At 44.2% G+C, this 23,312-nt stretch overlaps 2 protein-coding genes across 13 annotated transcripts in view; both read right to left on the reverse strand.

The window, feature by feature from the left end:
* The window catches only part of LOC143832412 (pterin-4-alpha-carbinolamine dehydratase 2), a 107,205-nt gene extending 98,750 nt beyond the window's left edge, over nt 1-8,455 (reverse strand). For 6 of the 12 annotated variants that reach the window (XR_013229251.1, XR_013229250.1, XM_077326806.1 and 3 more), the window contains exon 1: nt 8,290-8,455. Coding sequence is in view for 7 of the 12 variants with exons in the window: in XM_077326806.1 (XP_077182921.1) it covers nt 8,290-8,400 (111 nt within the window). In the remaining 5 variants the exon portion in view is untranslated. The remainder of the gene's footprint in view (nt 1-8,289) is intronic. The other 6 variants (XM_077326796.1, XM_077326808.1, XM_077326807.1 and 3 more) reach the window with 3 other exon arrangements.
* A 761-nt stretch (nt 8,456-9,216) lies between these two features.
* LOC143832414 (UPF0461 protein C5orf24 homolog) overlaps nt 9,217-23,312 on the reverse strand; it is a 41,244-nt gene continuing 27,148 nt past the window's right edge. The window contains exons 3-6 of the mRNA XM_077326813.1: nt 14,538-15,013; nt 12,241-12,404; nt 11,307-11,437; nt 9,217-10,362 (exon numbers count right to left, since the gene is read on the reverse strand). Of these exons, the coding sequence (XP_077182928.1) occupies nt 10,166-10,362; nt 11,307-11,437; nt 12,241-12,404; nt 14,538-15,013 (968 nt within the window). The 3' untranslated portion in view covers nt 9,217-10,165. The remainder of the gene's footprint in view (nt 10,363-11,306; nt 11,438-12,240; nt 12,405-14,537; nt 15,014-23,312) is intronic.

Below are 23,312 nucleotides of genomic sequence, written 5' to 3' on the forward strand. Positions count from 1 at the left end.
TGGGGACCAGGTGGGGGAGAAAGAAAGGCGCCTCCCCCCTGCCGCACCGTGTTGGGGGAGGGAGGTGCGGCCACCGTCACACTGGTAGGCACAAACACACAGGGCCGTGCTGCCACCCCCCCACAGCACGGCCCAGTACTGAGGCCTCAACAGACCGCTACTGGTCCACCGCCCGGGGGTTGGGGAAGACTGTTATATACTGTATATAATGTATGTGATTGTATATTTCCTCTTATAAAAGCAGTACACCTTTAAAAACCCCTTTGTAATACGGTATTTACTTGAGCTGCACATTTTGCAGCTTTGCAGCCATGATAGAACCATGATTAAAGTTAACAGAAGCAGGCTGCAAGATGTGCTCCTTTCTGACCTTCCCCTAACCTAGCTTCTCCCCTTTCTCACTGTGCAAGGATCTTCCTGTCTCCTCCCCATGTAGCTGCTGGCAGGATTGTAGTGAGTGGTAATAACAAAATTTCTCCAAAGGATTTGAAAGTTTCATGTGAAACTAAAGACTGAATTCCTGGTGAAGAGCAACGCTGGGTTACCATTTATCTTAGATAAAGCCTATACTGCTGCTACCCTTAACAACAGTTAATGCTAGCAAGAAGACAGTGAGGGAACATAAACATATTCCTGCAACCTGGTCCTCAACCATGGTGAAGGGGTCAAGAGCATTATGTAACAATATAACGTATTGCTCTTTGTGAACCCTTATGTGTAACACCTGCAAAGACACCTTTCTTTAGTGTTCTGAAGTGGGTGTATCATTCTGCCTCGCCTTCTTTCGCATTTTCTACTTATTTTCACTGCCTGCAGTCTCTTGCATTAGAGTTCTTAGTTGGGCCCAAAGAACAGGATGGCTTAGTTATATTTGGGAGAATGACCAAATGGTCAGCATGTCAGGGTGGCTCTGATCCTTCAATCTAAATAAAAGTTCTTTTCACTTAAACATAAAGTTATTGAGTTTATTTAGAAATAAAACAGGTTAAACATATTAAAAACAGAAATACATAGAATATTTGCATATCAAAATACCACAATCACTCTCTCAGAAGGCTACCATCCCTTTTACAAAGTCCATAAAAATATAAGGCACCTCAAAAAGTATACTGATGTTGCTATAAGCACCTACTACGGTTGCCCTTCCAGATGTTTACTTCTGGCAATAAGAACATATCAAGCTTAACCTACATCAAACATGACTACTAATAAAGCTGAAACTGTCTTCATATGTATCAGAATGGTCAGTTCAGTTTGCCTTAGTACTGAATGAGTTTAAAGTTAGGTTTAAAAAACCCAACTGCTAAATATAAGCCAAATTCCACCTTAGTTCCTCTAAATAATTCTGAAACCGCCATCTGGGCGGCACAGTCCGGGTGCTGTCCGGACCCTGTCCAGAACCTCCTGACTGGCCAGTGCTTCTGCTCCAGCTGGACAATCTGAACTGGATTGGGCCAGTCCCTGGAGCGCACACCTCCAGGAGCCAGGCCAGCTTGGCAGCACAAAGCCCACAGCCCAGAGTTGGAGCTTCATGCCGGCGACCAGCAGCGGTGCATTGCACAATGGCAAGGACTCACCTGAGACCACTGAGCCCAGCCCCAGCCGCCACTCTTCACAGGGACTGCGCGTGGACCCCTGCGGGGGACCTGGAGAGGCGGCGTTGGTGAGACCTTAGCCGGTGCCGAAGACCGGCACCACGGGCAGGGCCCAGGGCAGGCCGAGGGCCCACTCCGCCAAGGGCCATGCCCTCGGCCCCAACTCTCCCCCTGCGAACGGCCAGCAGCAGCCACAGCATGCCAGTATGTTCTGGCCATGGGGCGGCAGCTCCTCTTATACATGAAGCCCTAGCCCATCCTCCAGCAGCAGTGCCAGTGCTCCGCGTCACACACCCGGTGCCCCTTGGCCCGGGAGGGTCTCTCGCCGCAACACAGACACAGAAACAGTACTTTGCAGCCCAAGGAGCAGCTCTCTGGGTGCCAACGCCACCGGGAAAGCTCTCTGGCTGCTGCGAGCGGCGAGGCTGGGGAACTTTCCCTTCACCACATTGCAGCTGCGCTGACAGGCCTTCGCCAGACAAGGGGCCATTCTTCAGATGGAGCAGCTGGCGACGGGGGGGCTGCCCTTTGGCCCGCTAATGCCACGCTGAGATGTTTGCCGCCTGGGGGGGCCGTCCCCCTTGCCCTTTCCCTTACCCCTTCTGCCACATTCAAAGCCCATTTTTTAAAATGGGCTTTGATGCTATTCTATCTAATATATAATAATATCTATGGTAAGGCCTTGGAGGACGAACATGTCTCATGGCTTAAGTGCCACTCAGCACTTAACATCCATTTAAAGTGGCTTACCCACCACTGAGTGCCTCCTCCTCCAACTGGCTTGTCTGCTTGTCCAGCAGCCTTCCATCCCCCACCCCTGACCACCCCTTCCTCCTTCCACTTCCTTCCCTCTGAGGCTTGGAGTCTGCGGATCCCTGCCATGTGAGAGCTGCCTACAACAGTGAGTTATCTAACAGCTGCCTGCAGCCTTTCCAGGTCCTGGGGAGAGGGGGACAATGTTCTCAATGTTCTCAGTTCTCAGAGTTCTTCTACACACACTTCCCATCTAGCACCCATTGTATTCCTGAATGCAACGGGCTTGGACCCTAGTCTAATATATAATCCTTCCAAATTAGTATTACATTCTCCTTTTGATAGTGAGCAAATGTATTATATTTTAGACAAAATTTTACCATAGATGTCCAACTGCAAACTCAGTACAACACTTCTGAGTACTGCATCCATATGGAAAATCTGTAGATCTCTGGGGACTACTCTAAGCTCTTGGAAAACTCACTATAGGCAATGCAAGTATTACTGAAGACATTGCCAAAACATTTTACTCTGAGCTTTATTTTGGTAGCAAAGATTTGAAGAAGGAAGGTGTTGAAGTAATGGCAAAAATATTTTGCTTAGAATAAGATTAAAACTGATTGCAACATAATTTCGGATTTGTTCTAGCATTGCTCTACTTCAAAGATGATGACACAAGATGCTTCTGTGCTTGAGAGGACAGGCGGGGGGGAGCAAAAGGGCAAGGTCTCAGTTAATTTCTGTCAGCAATTGATTATCTATTTGCCCATTATTCTCTTAATGTGGAATATTTATAGAACCCAAAATGTTTCCCATGCAATTCAATCTCAAGTGAACACAAACAAATCCAAATTGCTGCTTCTACCAATTTACCTCTGGAATTCGTTAACCATTTTCATTATGCTACATGTTAATTTACTTTTACACTTTGCCTATAAGTGTGAACTGATCACTTCCATTCCATGACATTGTCTCTGAGGAAGTGTGTGTGCACACAAAAGCTCATATCCTGAATAAAACTTTGTTGGTCTTAAAGGTGCCACTAGACTCTACATTTGTTCTGCTACATATTCGGGCAACTGCATTTCTAGATGTACAAAAGGTTAATGTTAACCACCAGATGGCACTGTACTTCAAATCTGTATCACTATTCCAATTCATTCAAAAACTTTTAAAAAGTTAACCATACAATTCCACAACCTTTCAGTTAGTGCGACCAATTAGCTTATTTGCCAGCAACAGTATATAATTTCACTACTTCTATGACAAGAAACTGAGATATTCCACAATATTTTCCATTCTTTCCCTCATAGCTGAATATGGTAGTGAAATTAAGCACAGAATGATCAATGCTTCATAAAGCAGTAAAAGTGTCCCCAATTTGGATGTATCCAAAAAATTATATCTCCTGGCTCATATTCAAAGATATATAATATATCCTATATCATGTAATATATCTCATATCCAAAGATATATATATATAGTTTTAGTTCAATATAGTTCAAACTTTCTTTGGGGAAAGAGGGAAGCAAAGATAAGGGAACTGGTGAAAAACTAGAAGGGGGGGGGGGAGAAGCATGGGCCATGATTTTTCAGCCTAGCTGACAAGCTATGGATGTTTTGTTAGTGCCTGAACAAAAGTTCACATATGTCAAATCAGTGCTTTACATCCTGTGAATGCAATGACATCATCCTCTGATACAGGTAACTGACGGATGCCAAACTAAACTCAGGGATTACTGGATGATTCCAAACAGCTCTGCTTTATTTACTAACTATTAAGAAAATCACTAAATCAGGAATCAAGCACGATTATTTTCCTTGGTTGTCCAGTGTTGACATTTCAATATCCAGATATTGTTTGCTCTGGCTGTTATACATTTCTGTTTTCCTTTCCAGAGGTTTTGTAGAGGAAAACCACATCAGTAAAAATTGGCCAAACAAGCAATGTTTGTTTTGAAGTTACTGGGTAAATCATTCTCCCTGTAGTTGTGGAAGCCACCAGTAAACAACTCTGGGAAATAGGAAAGTTGTATTTTGCCCCTTTACAGAAAACTCAGGGCACTTGTTGACTGATTCAAGTCAGCCACAGAATAAACAATGAAATACAGAAAGAGAGGGGGAAATCCACCCATCCCCAAAAGTTGACCCCCCCCCAAATAACACTGCAATTAATATTTAAATTTCTTTTAATCTCCAGCAAATTTGAGGCTAATTAAAAGACTGGCATTGGTTCTAAAGAAAAATATTTTCATTTAGAAATGTAATAGTTGTCCTTCATTTGGAATTTGTTTAGCTAAGCAAATTGCTTGCTAGTAAAACTATAAATTGTCATGACAAGTTTCAAGAAAAATAGAAAACTAAAAGTTGAGGTTGTCTAGTTCCTAGAAAAATCCTTTGAGCCACAAAAAAGTGCAAGTGCCCATAGCAGATTCTAGAAGACACCTTAAACTAAATGGCTGGCATTGAGATCGTTTATACCAGCTCAAAGGAAACAATATGTAACCACAGTGACTGTGTTCTTTTCTGAAATTTCTTTCCATTATAATTGTCATGCTTTTGGTTATTGAGGGCCTGTCAAAATAAAAGAAACAGGATGTTAAATAAAGGCTCACCCCAAACTCACAGAACACTTGAAAAGAAAGTTCTCACATTACTGGATGCTTCATACATCCCAGACTTTTAAAAAATGAAGTATACTTCATGCCTAGAATTGTAATACACTGGAAAGGAGTAACATCATTATTTTGCAAGCCACTGGAGGGTCAACTGTGGTTAAGCAGATCACGGATGCCATTATCTGATAATTGGAAATTCTGTGCCTGAATTCTGAGATTTCACAAACAATTGGCCACACATTTTCAAGTCCATTTTTGCAATCATACAGAAGTTGAAATTCTCAGAAGAAATAGAGTTCTATATACAACAGTAAGTACCACACTCACTGTATGAAACATTTATCTGCTGTAAACGGGTGGGGGGGGTCATACCAAAGGGAATGACAGGCATGTTTAATCCTATTGCCTCTTATATGAGTATATGCTTGAATTATTCACAAAGGACCTCTACTTACAAAGTTAATGATGCTTGATTTTCCCTTCGATTTATTAATGTTTTACAGTGTGTAGAATATCATCACCAATATGAAATAAAATCTTACCTAATAGTACTGAAGTCATACCAGAATTACAAAAAAAATATTTTAACAGTGGTAGTTCTTTAATTTTATCCCAGCAAAAATTATTGTGAACTAGAACCCACTTCTTCAGATGCAATGCAGTGACCCAGAAGCAATGTAGATGCAATACAGGCAGCCCATAGAGGAGGTATTAATTAGCTAAGCGTCCCAAGTTTTGCTAAGGCAGTTAACAACAGCTAAAGAGAGAAACATTTGCGATAATAAAATTTTGTTAGTCTTGAATAACATAAACAAAAATACTGTTTGGGACAATGGTTTTGGAAACTCAATATGGCTTTAGGAGAAATAAGGCTCAAGAAGTGGGCTAAACTGAATAAAATGAAGTTCAATAGGGACAAATGTAAAGTTCTGCATTTAGGTAGGAAAACCCAAATATACCAATACAGGATGGGGGAGACTTGTCTTGGCAGTAGCATGTGTGAAAAGGATCTAGGAGTCTTCATAGACCATACACTGAACATGAGTCAGCAGTGTGACTCAGTGGCTAAAAAGGCAAATGGGATTTTGGGCTGTATCAAATGGAGTGTCGTGTCCAGATTACAGGAGGTGATGGTACCACTTTGCTCTGGTTCAGCCTCACTGAACTGTGTTCAGTTTTGGGCACCCCAATTGAAGAGGGATGTAGACAAACTGGAGTGTGTCCAGAGGAGAGCAACAAAGATGGTGAGGGGTTTGGAGACCAAGACGTATGAGGAAAGGTTGGGGGAACTTGGTCTGTTTAGTCTAGAGAGGAGGCGACTGAGAGGGGATTTGATAACCATCTTCAAGTATTTAAAAAGCTGCCATATAGAGGATGGAGCAGAATTGTTCTCTCTTGCCTCAGAGGGTCAGACCAGAATGAATGGGATGAAATTAATTCAAAAGAAATTCCATATAAACATCAGGAAGAAGTTCCTGAGCAGTTTCTCAGTGGAACAGGCTTCCTCAGGAGCGTAGGGTTGGGTGCTTCGGCGCCTGAAGCGGCCAGTCTCTCCCGGCACAGCTCCACGCCTGCGTGCGTGCACCCGCCAGTTCACTGACACCAGTGCCTCCCCCCTCTCCCTCGTGGCTGCGCCAGGAGAGACCGGCTGCTTCAGGTGCCAAAGCGCCCAACCCTATTCTCCGTCTTTGGAAATTTTTAAGAGACTGAATAGCCATCTAACAGAGAGGCTGATTCTGTGAAGGCTCAAGGGGGTGGCAGGTTACAGTGGATGAGCGATAGGGTTGTGAGTGTCCTGCATAGTGCAGGGGGTTGGACTAGATGACCAATCAGGTCCCTTCCAACGCTATGATTCTATGATTTCATGATTCTAAGAATAATACAACTGGTTTTAGGATAAAATAATAGTTAAACTACACTGATTTGTTTACAAATATTAATTTTAACCAATAGCTTCTTTATTCAACATACTGGGCTAAATCCCATGAATGTGTTCTGCTGAAGGTTGCACTTTCTTCTGGAGTAAGAGAACCACTGCAATGTGGCAGCCAGAACATCCAGCTAAAACTTGTAAAACTCAGGCTCAGATTCCTGCTCCATCATGGAAATTTGCTGGATGACACAGGAGCAATCACTGGCTCTCAGTCAAACCTCCCCTATAGGGTTGTTGCCATATGGACAAAATGGAGAAGTTGTAAACTGCTTTGTGTTCCCATTGGGGTGAAAAGCAGGATATACATAAATAAATAGAAGTTCAGAAACCAGAAATCAGTTATGATTTCAATTCAGCATAAATCTGCAGTGTGAATGACACAAATGCGGAATATATGAAACCTTAAATCCTGTGTGAGACCTAGCCTGCAGCTAATCTTCCTTTGCTATGCTCCTTCCAGCTGCAAATAAAACCCAATGGTGCTTCCATACAAAATAATTCATTCACAAAATGCCCGATTCCTCAAGCTTATACCCAGAATTAAATTTTGCTGGGCTTAAAGGTGCCCCTGGACTCAAGCTTTGTTCTATTGCTTCAGATCAACACAGCTACCCACCTCAAGCTATTGTCCGCCATTGCCTGATAGTTTGAGTAATGCAGTTTCGCAAAGTAAATAAGTGATTAGAGAGGTGAAGCCTAGCCTCCTTCCAGACAAGCTAGTTTTCCCTACTGCTGTTCCTCCCTCCTCTCTTGGGAAGAATTCTAGGTACAGACCAAATGCATGTTTGCATTCCTACCGCATCGTTTACTGGATGCCTTCTGTTGTTTTTTATATTTTGCCTGGTATTTCAGCGAGGAGGATGGGCTATAAATGAAATAAACATATACAAGCAAAGTGCCTAGAAGAGAATGTGTTTAACTGCAACGGAGTGTTACGAGGGACGTGCACAAACCGGATACAGATGCCTCTCTGCATTAGGGTTGCCGCGTCTTCCCTGGCCACCGGTATAACTGCCACATCCAGGCTGGGAAAGTCCTGGAGATTTGGGGATGGAGCTTGGGGAGGACAGGGAGCTCAATGGAATACAATGCCATACATAGACTCCACCCTCGAAAGCATCCATGCTCTCCAGGGGCACCGATGTTTGCAGCCTGGAGGAGCTGTAATTCCGGGAGATGCCCAGGTGCCACCTGGAGGCAGGCAGCCGTCCGAGAGTGCGTGAAAATCTTTGTAAGCAAGGATTTGAAATGGCGCCTCCCGCCGCCTACTGTCCCCAGTTCCAATGTGAAACAAGTACAGATCCGTGGGGCCGCATTTTGTGCACGGGGTAGAGACCCCCAGGGAATGGGTCGGGGCGGCTCCTTCCCAAGTTCCCGCCCAGCCTCTCACCATAGCGGCGAAGGTGCTCCCACTGCTGCCTGATCGTGCCGCCGCCGCCGCCGCCGCCAGTCCCCCCCGGAGCGGCCCCAGGCACCCCAGCCTCCGCGCACCTCCAGACATGAGCTTTCGCTTGTGTCGCCGCCGCCGTGCGCCTGCGCCGTCACCGCCACGAGGGAGGCACTGCAAGGCCGGTCCCGCCCTTCATGCCCGCCGGAGCCGCGACGCGGGGAGGCGGGGGCAGGCGCGCTGGAGCCCGCGCCTTTGAGGGGGCTTTTGCGATGCTTCGGGGCTTTTGGTTGGGGGCGGCGAGTCCTGGGTTTTTGCCCCGTTATCCGTATGTAACTATTCATAAGTATTCCCTGAGAAGAACCCCCGCTCCTCAACGCACCACCTTCACACCAAGAAAGTGCCCTCCAGAAACAAGACTGCCACCTTCCTTTCTCACTTTAGTTGGCCGTGACTCCCGTCCATGCCTGTCTTCGCAGCTTAATGCTTTTCACTCCATCCCACGTAAAATACCCCTTAGGTAATTTCCATAACACTTCCCCAACAGCAGTACCTGAATAAAGCAGCCCACAAAAAGATGTAAACAGGCAGATAGGGAAAGAAGCCCCATACTGCCCTTGGGTCACTACAGCAGCCTGCACAGGTTGCAATCTCACCCCCAGCCCATTCCCACCCATTATGGCTCAAGACAACAAAAATACTAGTTGGACTTGATTTGTATTGGAAAGTGCGACTTCTGTAATACTTGTACATGGGCTCTTCTTACTTTCAGCTTGCATATAGACTTCTCAGTAACCCAGACATGAAAAACAAACACAGGGACAAGAAGACCATGCCAAATTAGAATGTAACTATATATGTGCCTCACTGGACTGCCCATCTTTCATTCTGTAGTCCACCAATGATGAGATACAGAGCAATAAAAACTGGTTCTTTGACATTAATTAGTTTATTGTGATAAATGCTACAAAATGTGTAACCTCCTGGATTTAATATAACCATACTGATCCTCTTTTCTTGCTGATTTTCTGTATTAGCCATCTTGTTTTCTGATGCATGATATAGAAAAATTAATCAAAAGACAACATCAAGACAATAAAGAACCATAATGCTATACAAATTTACACCCATGCTGAAAGTTGAATCTAAAATTGCTAACCAATAAATTGTTTGTGTCCTTTCTTGCAGTTTTAAAAGGCTAAACATATTACAACTGCAGTACACAAAGGAATGTTATGTTGTCATGTCAGCAATTACTGAAACTCTCCAAGTTCTGATGCTTTAACAGCAACATTATAATGCTATTATTTGAGCACCATAATTATGACAGTGTCAGTGACTCCCAGGTCAAAATGCTAGTATCAAGAAAGTACTCAAAGTCAGCTCTAATTTGCATTGGAGGGGAGGATGCACAGTATATACTCCAAGCATCTAAGAGGCAAAATCAAGTGGCAAAAGTTCAGGGGGCTTTCAATTACCTATATTTTAAATCTTTACCACATCATAAAAATGCACATTCAGCCACTTTGCAAGGCACAAAAACTTCATGGTATTCTACCATAAGAAGCAGCAATCCATTCACTAGCGGTCAAACAACCCCAGATAAATAATGATTTCCCTTTAAAAAATGGGAATTAGGAGAAACCTACAACAGGCGTAGATATTTATCTGTAGAACATTCTCCCATTTCTACTTTATTAAGAAAAGTGTTGTCATATCTTTTCCTAGTTACTCCATATGTAACTTTTGGTTGTGTGATATTCTGTGCTTCTGAACATGTGAGGAATACGATAAGGCTTGCATTCACAAGAAATCACAGTCAATCCACTGTACAATTTAAGCTATTTATAACTTGTTCTCAAAGGGTACAGTTCTCATATTATTCCTGATGCTCCTGCTCATGACCAGGTATTAGCCACCGGATGCTTTCAGTCCGAACTGTAGCATACATGATGAAACTGATAAGAAACAGTAAAGAAAATAAGAGTAGCCAGTCTATTCCTTTAGTCAAAGTGCTAGGCAGAGGACCATCTTGATCTTCCTCAGTGACCACCACATCAGTTTTGGGCTCTATTCCTGAAAGAAACAGTCACTTATTAACTTAATGAGAGATTTAAAAAGAAACAGCATGCAAGTTATCTCTTTTCTTGCATTTAGACTTAGCATGTTCATTATTAATCACCTACCCTGATATCACTCCAGCTCTGTAGACTTCAAAATACAAGGAGAAGTCACATTTTCACTGCCTACTGACATATTAGAGGAACATATCCCAGAAGGGTAATGGTGCTAGTCTACTGAAGACAAAGCAGTAAAGTATGATGAAAGGTATATGAAAATCTAAACTGGAGATATGATCATATTTTCTATAATATCACCATAAATATTTAAGAACATGTGTTATGCTACCTTAAATGTATTCCTATATGCTTTTAAGGGGCAGAGCCACTCTATCAGATGCATGAAGCTGTTGCATTCAGTTGACAGGTACCCACATATGCACGCATATTTAGATTGAAATTTGTGACTACAGCTTGAATCTGCCAAAAGACTTCCACAGATAAGAGGGGGTGATTTTTGCCATTTCCCCAGCAAACTGGAGGCCTCCAACTCTCCTTCATGCTGCACTTGGGTACCCCATCCCCCTAGAGCAGGACCTGAGGAAGGGAAGGGTGGCAAACCATCCTATATTGAGTCTGCCAAGAAAACGCTAGAGGATGTTACCCCAAGGGTCAGATATGACTCGGTGCTTGCACAGGGGATACCTTTACCTTTACTTTTTATCCTTCAAATTAGTGAAACAAGCCATATTTGGAATCCATGGGAACATACACTAGACATTTCTAATGCTTTCTACCGCACAGCTTTTATATGCCTAAGCAGTCTTACTGCCTGATCTTACATGTAAGCTTTCGTATGCAATCACACTTCTTCAGATACAGTGAAAAGTTTGGACTCAAACTTTGTTCTGCTGCTTCTGACCAACATAACTACCCACCTCACTGTAACAAAAATCATACCTGTCTGATTAAAGATGAAAGCTTTCAGTGTATCCAAGGTTCTATCTGTATGGTTAAACCTTGCCATAGGCTTGGCTCCTTGGAAAAGAAGGATGTTAGGAACAGCTACAGTTCCAAATCTGGTTGACAAACTGTGAACAAATAAGATTATGGTATTAGAATCACCTTTAACCTCATTCCAAAATAACAGCTTTTCATTTTTATTGAAATATTGTGTGACATGGGCCCATTATGCACAGGGGGAATAACGCACACTCGGGGTGGAATGGCGGCGACTAAAATCACCGATAACACACGGTGCCGGCCGCAGCTTCGGTGCATGCCGCCGACAAAGCCACGTTAGCGAAACGCGGAAGAAAGCGCAGCTTCCAGGTGACCGGGGCGCAACCAGAAGCGGCGCCGGGATCGCCGTGTGCATAATCGGTTACTCTGGGTTTTGCCGCCATCTCACCCCCTCCTGTGCATAACCGGTGTGCTTCGCGTCTTCCCCCTCCGCGTTTTCCATGTGACCCAAAATCGCCATTTTGGCGGCCATGCATAATGAGCCTTTAACAGGGTGGATGGAAATAGAGCACTGCAGTTGTAAAGGATATTTTATTTTTACATTGGTCATGTCTATTTTAAACTCTCATATGTGCTAATAAAGTTGCATGGTATAAGATTAAATGGTCAGAGTATACCACTGATGCACACTACTGAATTTCTACTCAGTGTTAAACAGCCTATATTTTGAAGAACATGTTCAATGACTGACTATTCAAAGGTATTTCTTTTTTTAAGTGAAGAAACTTTTAAGGACAGACAGCTCATGTAAAACCATATATGCTGAATGACATATCATTGTTCTGTCAACATATGCTAGAATGTATATGTTCATTACAATAAAAAGTTAATAGCAAACAAGTTTCTAAAAGACAGGAAAACAAGAAGTTACCTGCTATGTTGTGAGGCATCCAAGGCCAGGAAATGAAGAGTTGGGAATGCTCTGGGCAATGTATTAAAATGGGGAGCCAAACTGGCTGAGAAACGGCACCAAGGAGTATAAAACAGCACTAAGGTACAATCACTGCCATTTGGGTTTAAGAATTCCATTAGATCCTATGATAAAACAAAAAAAAAATTAAACACCTTATTGCCAATCTGCATCTATGTATGTTCTTTATTCAGGTCATAGCAGCACATCTTTTTTGTGAGTGTAATTTGCCAGAGTGCAACAAATGAGTCCATCAGAATTAAAGTTGCAAGGCCCTGCTGTTGGGAAAGCAATTTTAAGTCAATTGAGCAAGAGCTTTAGTTTTTAAGATATTCATTGCAACTGGTATACAGTGACCTGCTTTCTGCCAAAATAATTTTTAAATTGCGCCCCCACTTTTCTGTGCACTTAAGGAAATGTTATTAATATGGGCGGATCTTGCATAATTTGCCTGGAATAGGACACAAAGGTATTTGTATTGTTGAACCTGTTCTATCAGGGATTCGTTAAGTCTCCAAATATTGGAGAGTAATAATTATTGGAAATAAATAAAATTGGAATGATACAGAGAATATTAGCATGGCCAATATGCATCAAACTAATTCTTGAGAAGGCCAGTGTATTTCAACAAGAGTCTTGCTTCCAATTCAATTGTACAGAGATCATTAAAAAATGCAATGTGTCGCTATTTCATTAAAAAATTCAAGTAATAAACAAGGAATCTATTTTCATCAAAAGGATCAGCATTGCCTATTCTCTTCCAGCAGTTGAAACACAACCTACAAATTAGGGTTTGCTTGTTTTAATGTATTTTTAGAAAAAGGCTATTAGCAATAAATAAAATTTAAATACCATTAGGGACACTTTATAAACTTCATTTATAAGTGGAAAGTTATAAGGTAGGAATGTGCCTTGCTGCCAAAGTCTACTAATGCAGAGCCCATTCATATCCAGTGGGATACTACCAAGTAAGCAAAACCTACCTGCTGTCAGGCCACTACAAAACACAGAAAGAGGAAGTTTAGCAGAGGAAAAAATGCTAAAGCACTTTATTTAAAAAAAAATAACAGAGAGCAGATAGAGAAATAGCCAAATGATATAAGGGTCTTTTAAATCAAGACAAGCACCGCTGATCCCAGGCAAAGACCTCATCGAGTCCCACAGCATCAGAGGGGGCAATCTACTCTGACAGCAGTCAGGAAATCAGCATGCCTGGCAGCTAGCTGTCAGGGTAGATGGGGCTCAGCTATACCTCCTTCTTCTGATAAGGACTAGGACCAGCTGCAAGCCCTCTGGGTGATGGCTGCCCCACCTGGCTTGGCTGTATTTAAGAAGTGCCTTGAGGAAAGGTCCTTTGTGGGTGCAATGTGTGTGTATCCCGCCTATCTTCCTGGACAACTCTGTATTCTAGTTTGCTACAGCAAAAGCCAGCCAGCCTCCCACCCAGTTCCTGACTTCAGCCTAACTATGCTCCTGGCTCTAGACCCTTGGTTTTTGATTCCTGACTATAGTCCCAGCTTCAGATCTATGGCTTGGCTCCTTACTACATCCATGGCTCCTGACCCCAAGTTGGCTTGACCTTGCTCCCCATCCCACCTACTGCAAGCACTGTCTCTCTGGCTCCCAACTAGGCTTGTGCATTTCTGCCGCTTCGGCAACCATTTCCTCCGGGCGCAGCCAGTGCTGCGCTGCGGGGGGGGGGGCGGCGCGGGCGGTGGCACAATGGCGGGCACAACCACGCAGGCCTGGAGTTCCGCACATGCGTGGTTGCAGCCGCCATCGCACCGCCCTCCCCCCCCCCCCCGTGGCGCGGCACTGGCTGCACTTGGAGGGAATGGCTGCTTCGGCAGCCGAATCACACAAGCACACTCCTGACCTCCCGGACTTATTTATTCTTACATTTATATACCACCGCTCCCAAATATCTCGCAGCAGTTTACAAAAGTCAGTAAAAACATAATAAACCTCCCTAAAAATACCCCTTAATATATAATCAAGATGGTGAACAATAAAATACCAATCCTCTTATTTTCCCCCATTCAGCATGTGGGTCATGGCTGCTTCTACAGACTAACAAGGCTACTTGCCAGAAATCCAATGGGTTTAACAAAATAGAGCTAGAGAATATAGAATAATTCTTCTGGAATGGCAACAACAAAACCCCCTGAACAAACCAAAGCTAACCCAGTATTCATAAAATAAAACTAGATTACTAATTTAAGAGAAAAGCAGACATCAAAAATAATGTTTCTACTTACCTGGGAAATATTCAGAATTTGTAGTGTAAAGTTTGTTATACCTGTAATGTTTCTTTCTTCACAATTTACTTTAGGTGTTTTCATACCTTCTGTGCTATTAGAGTCATCTGTTGAAGAAGGATGCACAGCCTCCAGTACTACAGCTGTGTCTCTTTTTCGCTCTTGAGCAGAAGAGCCAGGCTGAGACAGAGATGCAATAACACCTTCAGTGCTGCATTCACCACTGACTGCTTCACAGGTACCAGAATCAGATTCTGAGACATCTCTCTCCTTTGTCTCACTTGGAATAACTGACAGAAGAACAGGCTGTCCTTCAGGAACACCACTACCCATCATAGCATCTGCAATTTCTGCAGTCCTGTATTGGATAGACTCCTTAGGTTTGTCATCGCTTACATAAGCAGAACTGCTTTCTACAGTAAAGGGCAGAGTAGTTTCACTCAATTTTTCAGACGGATCATTTGTTTCAGTTGCTCCTATTTAAAACAAACAGAAACAAGGATTTCAGTATTATTCAACACAAGCAATACAGACTCATCATCTACCTTCACTTGTGTGAAGCAAGAGCTCATTCGCATACTTGTACTATTTCTACAACCACTTAAGTGAAAGGGAGAGGTTGTGTGTTTCAGTAGTAGACTACATATTTTGTTTGCAAAAGATCCCAGATCAATCTTTGTCCTCTCTACTTAAGATTTCAGGTTGCCACCAAAAGAAAAGATTTTTCTTTATCAGAATTACCTTGGAGAGCCACTGGCAAAGTTACTAGGGTTGGGCGCTTGGGCATCCGAAGCAGCCACTTATGCCCGAAGGAGCCAGCGCCACGTCTCGGGGGGGGGGGGGGGGCAGGAGGCACAAGTGTGTGCACCAACCGGCATGTTGACGCACGCACCTCCCCTCCCCCCCTACGACACTGGCTGCGTCGGGCACGAGTGGCCGCTTCGGATGCTGAAGCACCGAACCCTAGAAGGTACTGTGTTGGACTGGATGGGTCATTGGCCTCATCAAGCAAATCTCATCTTATATTCTTTAGTCTATCAATGGCTACAAGCCATGGTGTCTGAGGTGAACCTCCATATTCAGATCCTCTGGATCCAAAAGCTAGAAGTCAACACCAGATTAAGACTCTCTACCAAGTTGTTGGCTGTCCAGAGGAACAGGTTAGCCACTGTGGGTGAGGCAGACTTCTTAACTAAGTTATTCTTCCTTAAGAACATATCTCTATACAAGGGGCCTTCGTGGATAAGAATGAGGTCTATCTAGCTCAGAGATGGCCAGACTGGCTCTCCACATGTCCTTGCACTATTATTACCAGGAGTCCCCATGGTAATGGTAGTCGATGGACATCTGGATAGCCAGTCTGGCCACCCCTGATCTAGCCTTTTATTTGCAAACAATTCCAAGCAAATCCCAGGAGATACTTTGCCAGAAACTATCTGCTTCCTAGTGAACCATGATGTTCGCAGGCTTGCTGAAAGAGAACGGGGACAAAACTCTGGGACCCTGCAATCAGCCACGTTATGCGATTTGCAGCTCTGCTATATCTGAACTGAGTCTTGGGGGCACAAGGAGATCCCAGAAGGAACCTCTGTCGGGGTCGAGGAGAGAGACTGCTTGATTAAAATCCTCGGCGGGACAGCGCTGCCCGGCTGCGTGCAGGAGGCACGAGGGAGGCCGCCACCTTCCCGTAACCGCTTCCCCCCGCCCCTTCCCTGCGGCGCTGCCATGGCAACCAGGCCTCCTAACCTGCACAAAGGCTCCCCAGCAGCCAGGCGGTCCAAAGGACCCACCCCCGCCCGCGCGAGGACGACGGATTCATCCTCGCCACGGAGGGGGTCGGGGCGCAAAGAGCAGAAGGAGCGAAGCAGCCGGCCAATGGACAGCCGTAATCGCTTCCAGGTCTTCGCTCTTTTCCGCTTCCGGGGCTCCGAGATGACAAGGGAGTAACTCGGAGGACTGGCGGAGATACGAGGAGCGGCGGCTGTCCAACCGTATCCCGGATATCCGGGGGACTGGTGACGTCCCAGGTAAAGGGGTGGAGCTAAAAGGGACCTCAGGCAACATGTAGAGAAAGCCCGGCTACTACTACTGTGGCGGTAATCTTAAACTGTGCTTTGCAGAGTACTCTTTCCTCCCCCCCCCCCCGTGCCTTTGCAGGTTTTCTCATGTGCGGGAAATTGATCCGGTGGGGGAGAAAAGCGCAGATAATGCTTTCTGCAGAAAAGAGATACAACCTTTTTATGGTGAGGGGGGAGAGAGAGGGAATGACGAGGAGGCGGTTTTTTGTAACCCCGCACTTTCCCCCCACCCGATCACTTTCCCGCACACGAGAAAACGTGCAAGGGCGCCGGGGGGGGGGGGGGAGCCGAGTAGCCGCCGCGTCTAGGAAAGCAGTGCTCTGCCCGGCTGCGTGGAGAGTCCCGGGGAGACTCACGAGAAGACCCGGACGTCGGGTTTATTTATACATTTCTGATGGCCCATAGTTAGGAGGGAGAGGCAACAGTTTCACCTGCTTGTTTAGGAAACAGCGCAGTGCGCCTGCCGGTTTTATCACGGGCGGCCCCTCTGTTCCTTGCGGCTTTGCGCACGATGGGTCAGAAGAATCTGCCGGTGCTGCGGACGGATTGAAACCGCCCGACCGTTCCCGAAGGCGAATGCTGTGGGGCTGGGCGTTTCCCCCGCCCTCGTGAGGTGCCCTGCAAAAGCACAAAGGGCAACCGCATCCGACCTGCCTGGGCGCCACAGACAGCTCCCTCGCTCTCCTCCCACCGGTAGCGATCGCTAAGAAGCTGCCCAATAGCCTAGGTTTCAAATGGGATAACGCGGGTACGAGAGTTGCTGATGTGTTTTTAATTAGCACAAATTGAGCATGTCGGACATCATAAGGTCCCTGTGTCCCTATTTACCGGGTTCTTGTTTTCCGGTATCTAACCGACTAAATTACTGCTGTCCTTTTTCTTTGAGCATGCCTTTAAAAAGGTAAAGGTATCCCCTGTGCAAGCACCGAGTCATGTCTGACCCTTGGGGTGACGCCCTCCAGCGTTTTCATGGCAGACTCAATACGGGGGTGGTTTGCCAGTGCCTTCCCCAGTCATTACCGTTTTACCCCCCAGCAAGCTGGGTACTCATTTTACCGACCTCAGAAGGATGGAAGGCTGAGTCAACCTTGAGCCGGCTGCTGGGATTGAACCCCCAGCCTCATGGGCAAAGCTTTCAGACGGCTGCCTTACCACTCTGCGCCACAAGAGGCTCATGAGCATGCCTTTATACAGGTGTTAAGGCCAAGTGCCACACTGGCTGGCCATTCTTCAGATTTTTATGCCAAGCTTCCACAATATAAGTCTTAAAATCTCTGAGTTGAATGCATGTGATGCCTAGGGTGTCATGCAGTCAGGGCTGGTGGTACCATTAAGGCCAACTAGGTGGCCACCTAGAGCGCAGACCTGAGACTGGGACATGTTTTCTTGAAAAAATGCAACTGATTTTTTAAAATTAAGATAAATATCAAAACAGTTCTGTAGAATATAATTAATTGTAAAGTCTTATATAAATGTTTTCGATATACTGTGCCCACTGCCCCCTTCCACTAACAAGAGTCCCAAAGGCACCAGCCACGGTGGTCTCCCTCCTGGGAATTATAAATCAGCAAACAGGAGTAATGGGCAAGCCACAGGGAGCAGCAGTTGAGAAAATGTATTGTGCACCCCCCAACAGGATAGGGGAATGGTCCCCTCAATGAACAATTAAGTAGCCTAAGCCTCACCCTAACATTTTTAATAAGACATTTCCCAATGCCAGAAAGCTACCATAAATGAGGTGATTGGAGTAATTATTAAGGTGGAAAATGTTAGCAATTTGTAGATGTTGCTCTTTGAGAAACAGCAGTATAGCATGGCTTCGGATAGGCAATATGGGTTCATTAACTCTCAGAAAGCGGTACATCTTATGAATTATATCATCCTGCTTTGGGATAATGTTGCCAGTCATTGCTGTATCTCAAAATAGCCTAGGAGACTCACATTTATCCCGGGAGACTCAATCAGCTTGATAGAAACAAGCCTCAGTAAAACCACTATTTTTTAACCTTCCAAGGACCGGTTAAAAGAAGCAAGCAAGCAAAATATCTCCTTGTCAACTACAACATAACCCTCCCTTTGTCTGGGGGGGGGGGAGAGAGAAGCCACTAATTCCACCCAGGAAATAAGGCAAAGCTTCCAATGCTGCAATAAGGAACTTTTCAGCAACCTGAGGAAGCAAAGCATGAAGGAAAATGAGGGGGAGGGAACAGCCTTCATATAGCAAAATGTATCCCAGAGGACAGCCAGAGTGGAAAGCCATACATCTCCACAACTGTTTTGTATGTCTGCAATGAAATGGGTGGAAAGACAATTTCATGGTCACAAGTGAAGGGAGGAAAGGCGGGAAATTCTGCTGTAGCAGTGTGCAGAGCACTAGCTGATCTGCTGATCTGTTCAACCAGCAGCAAAGCCTTGGGTGAAGGGTCACATAACATGGCTTATAAGATACTATAACCTCTCTATTTCTCACCTTCATTCCCAGGCAACATGCTCCACCCTAAACCCAACTGTCTCCTGGACTTGCTTGGCTTGGACTGTGGGTATGTGCTAACTATAGTTCTAGATTTTCTCTAGACTGATCTTAAACTTCTAGGGAGATACAGCTAATAAAACAACCATCTGAAGCTCAGTTCTGCAAACAAAAGGTAGAAAGAGCTAAGGAGCAAGCAAAGCAAGAGGGGCTCTTTTGGACATACCTCTATACACAGAAAGCAATTGAAATTACCACTGAGGAAGCTGAATGTGGTACTCCTACTAAAAATGATATACATTCTAAGACTGAAGTTTCACAATTTGGAGATATTTCAGTAAAACCCAGAGAGGAGAAAGAGGATTTGAAGAAAAGTGTGAGTACTGTAGACTGCAGATGGTATTGTGCCACATTTGAATTACAGTGACCTTGCTAATTGGCCTAACTATTGCAGTGATAATTTGTGCCACCTTATAATACAACAGGGACCACTGTAGTTTGTATCCTATGATTTCCCCAGAGACAGAAGACACAGATGATTTTCTACTAAACACTATAAAAGAAGACTAGCAAATGGTGAAGAAGTATGCCATTAATGGCTTTTATATTCTACCTTAAAAGATGTGGCTTTCGGTTTTTTGCTGTAAATTGTACAGCAAAAGAAATAGTGCATCAACTCTATATGAACCAGGTTAAAAAAACTGGAAGAACATTGGTGCAATTCTGTCTTTACATGAGAGGAATATTCTCCACTTAGAAACCTATCAGACTTGGAGAGAATTTGAATTGCGCTCATCTAAAAGAAAAACAATTGATTATATTAACCAGCAAAAGATTAGGCAAGAAGATACTTGGCAATCTATGGTACAAGTGAAAAGTTGTACAGTGCAAACAATGGAATTTTTAAAAATTTTGTAGAATACTTAGCCCTTTTTTATCCTATCCTGAATGAACATTTGTGCAGAGTTAAAGATTAAGAAACAATAGTTAAGAAAAGTTATCCAAAATGAACTTACACAGCTTCTAGCAGATGCTATAAAGCAGATTTTATCAGTAAAAAGTCCATCAATCCGGAGAAAGCCCAAAATGAAAAGATTGTCTCCAGGGGTTGTAATACAATTAATAAAGTGTACGTTATTAATTTATTATGAATGTCTTTTAATTTAATTGGTAAAGCCAGAACGGATCCCAGGTACACAATATCCCATTTTCTGTATACAGCATCAGTGGTGTATTCCTGTTTGTCAAACATATTACATAAAAATATTAGAAATAATGTCATTCAACAAATTTACCAATATCCTATCACAGAAATATGTAATATCCCACCTTCATAACTTTTAATCTTCCAATTATACTCACTATTGTCTCCATATTTCTAAAAAATAAGACCTTAAACATATAAGTTCAAAAAAACACCTACTGTTTCACTTCCTAGTAATATTAAATATAACAATATAATTACATCATAATATACCATGGCCATCTGTTCAATAAGTAAATGGAGGATCCATTGAAAATGTTACTAATAGGTCCCCATTAGTAATTAACTATATCCTGAATATGAATGATCTGGCCACAAACTCACTAAATGACAGGTGCAAGGTTTTCAAGCCAGTTCAAGAGCCACCTCATCGAAAACAGGCTAAATCCCCATTGGTATTTATACTCTGTTCTCCCATAATATTAAGTGCAATATATAAAAACTTCCCCTCTGTAGTAGTAATCTTTCCATATTTATCCTTTAATGAGTTTGTTTTGTCAGTTCAGTCCCCCCAAAAAAGTAAGACTCCTGGACTTACCTGTAACCTTTTTTCATTGACATCTTGGGTGCAGACATACATTGGGACTGCACAAGTGCAGGCCAGCTGCAGAAGACTTTTCACTAAAGCTCCCGACCGCTCGGAACCATCCATGTGCCAGTCTTCCCGCTTGGCGCCTCACATGTTCCAAGGGCAGAGCCTTGTGACAACACGAAGTGGTACCAAACAAGTTCGGTCAAGGTCAATGCAACAAAACACCACATGCTCACAGCAGGGAGAAAACATGTGTCTGCACACAAGATGTCAATGAACAACGGTTACAGGCAAATGCAACCCCATTTTCATCATCCGTCTTGTGCTGCCAACCCCACATTAGGACCATCATGAGCTTTTACCCTAGAGGAGGGGTGAGCCCTTAGCCAAACAAGGACTGGAGAACTGGTCTTCCAAAACAGGCATTGTGTCTATCCCAAAAGTCCAGTGCATAATGCTTGATGAAGGTGTCCTCTCAAGACTACGTAGCAGCACGACAAATCTCTGGCAGTGGACCCTTATAGAGAAAAGCTGCAGAAGAGTCAACAGCCCGAGCTAAATGTACATGGATCCCTAGAGGGCAGGACAATCCCACTGCATTGTAAACAGACTGGATTGCAGAGTCAACACATCAGGTGATGGAACCCGCCAAAGCAGATCCCCCTTTTCTTGGACCCCAATAACAAATAAAACTTTTGACTTCCTGAAGTCTCGTGTCCTGTCTAAGTAGTAAAATAAGGCTCTTTTCAAATCTAACGAATGGAGAGAATGTTCTGACTCTTTGGAGGCATAGGGGTATAAAACTGGGAGAAAAACCTCCTCAGCTAAATGGAACTGGGAAGCAACTTTTGGGAGGAAATCTCTTGAGAGGCGTAGAACTAATTGCCCTGGGAAAAACTGCATGTAAGGTGGGTCCAAACAGAGGACAGCTAACTCCCCAACCCGCCTGGCAGATATGACTGCCACCAGAAAGGCAACCTTCATAGAGAGGGCCCTCAATGACACCAAACCCAAAAGTTCAAATGGTGGGGGACAACAAGGCCGATAAAACCACCTGCAATGTCCATTTGGGGATTTGGCAAGGTTTAGGGGGATATAAGTGTAACAAACCCTGAAGAAAATGGTACAACAACTTATGAGAAAAAAGAGCTCTGAACCTCCACATGAAAGGCAGCTAGGGCAGCAAAGTGGGTATGCACCAAAGTGATGAATAGACCAGCCCTTGCTAAAGAATGTAGGTAATACAGCACCTGAAGTAGGGGGCATGTAAAGGGGAAAAGACCCTTCTGCAGGGCCCAAGCTGGGAACCTCTCCCTTTTCAAAGCATAGGTATGCCTAGTCGATGGCTTGCAGGAGTGTAGCAGAACCCCTTCTGAAAGCTGAATATTCAGTTCCTGATCCTCCAAGCTGCCAATTGCAAACAGGCAGGGTCTAGGAACAGAGGGGAAAGAAAATCTAGGACATCAGCTATCTGAGGAAACGGAATGTAAGTGCCCCTCGACAACTGTAGTAATGGGGAACCAAGGTTGGCAGGGCCAGACTGCACTATTAGAATCGCATCTGCTCCATCCTAGGCTAGCTTGTGCAATACGTCGGAAAGAAGCAGGGAGGGGAGGTAAAGAAATGAGCCCTGCCATCTGAATTGGAAAGCGTCTCCCAAGGAGCCTTCTCCCCTGACAGGGAACAAAAAAGGGTCATTTTCGTGGATTGTATGTCTGCGAACAGGTCCAGAGCCAGAAATCCCCACTATTAGAAAGTAGGAAGGAGGTGCTCCTCGTTCATGGACCAATTGTAAACTGGGCAAAAACGCTTATTCAACTTATCCGCAATTGTATTAAAGTGGGCAGTGGCAAGACCAAATGGTAGAACAGTGCACTGGACAATCTTGGATCCCTGATGGAACCTACGGTATTTCCTATGATCAGAATAAATTGATACATGGAAATATGTATCCTTGAGATCAAGAACTTCAAACCACTGGTCCTTCGGAAGGAACTCCATCATAGAAGGAAGAGAACCATACAAAATTTGGAAACAAATGTTTATTTAAAACCCTAAAGTACAGGATAGGGCATGAGCCACCATCTCTCTTCTCCACCAGTAAAAAATGGGAGAAGAACACGAAATCCTCAATACTCTGGGAGACCTCCTCTATCGTTCCCTTTCCTAGAAGGTCCTGGATCTGGGAAGACAACTCCAAAAAACAGTTATCTGTGGCCCAGGAACCCAAAATAAGGGAAGGAGCATGATGGAACTGTAAACGGTAACCATAATTAACAATAGAGAGCACTCAAGAATCGTGTGATCAGGGACCAGCTAGGGACAAACATGGATAAACGGTCCAAGAAACTTAGAGGCATCACCAAGGCAGGCAGAGGACTTGAATGAGTTACTGCTAGACTAGATTACTCAAATTTCAAAGAGGGGGGAA

This window comes from Paroedura picta, chromosome 3 (genome assembly GCF_049243985.1).
Source record: "Paroedura picta isolate Pp20150507F chromosome 3, Ppicta_v3.0, whole genome shotgun sequence".
Taxonomy (NCBI): domain Eukaryota; kingdom Metazoa; phylum Chordata; class Lepidosauria; order Squamata; family Gekkonidae; genus Paroedura; species Paroedura picta.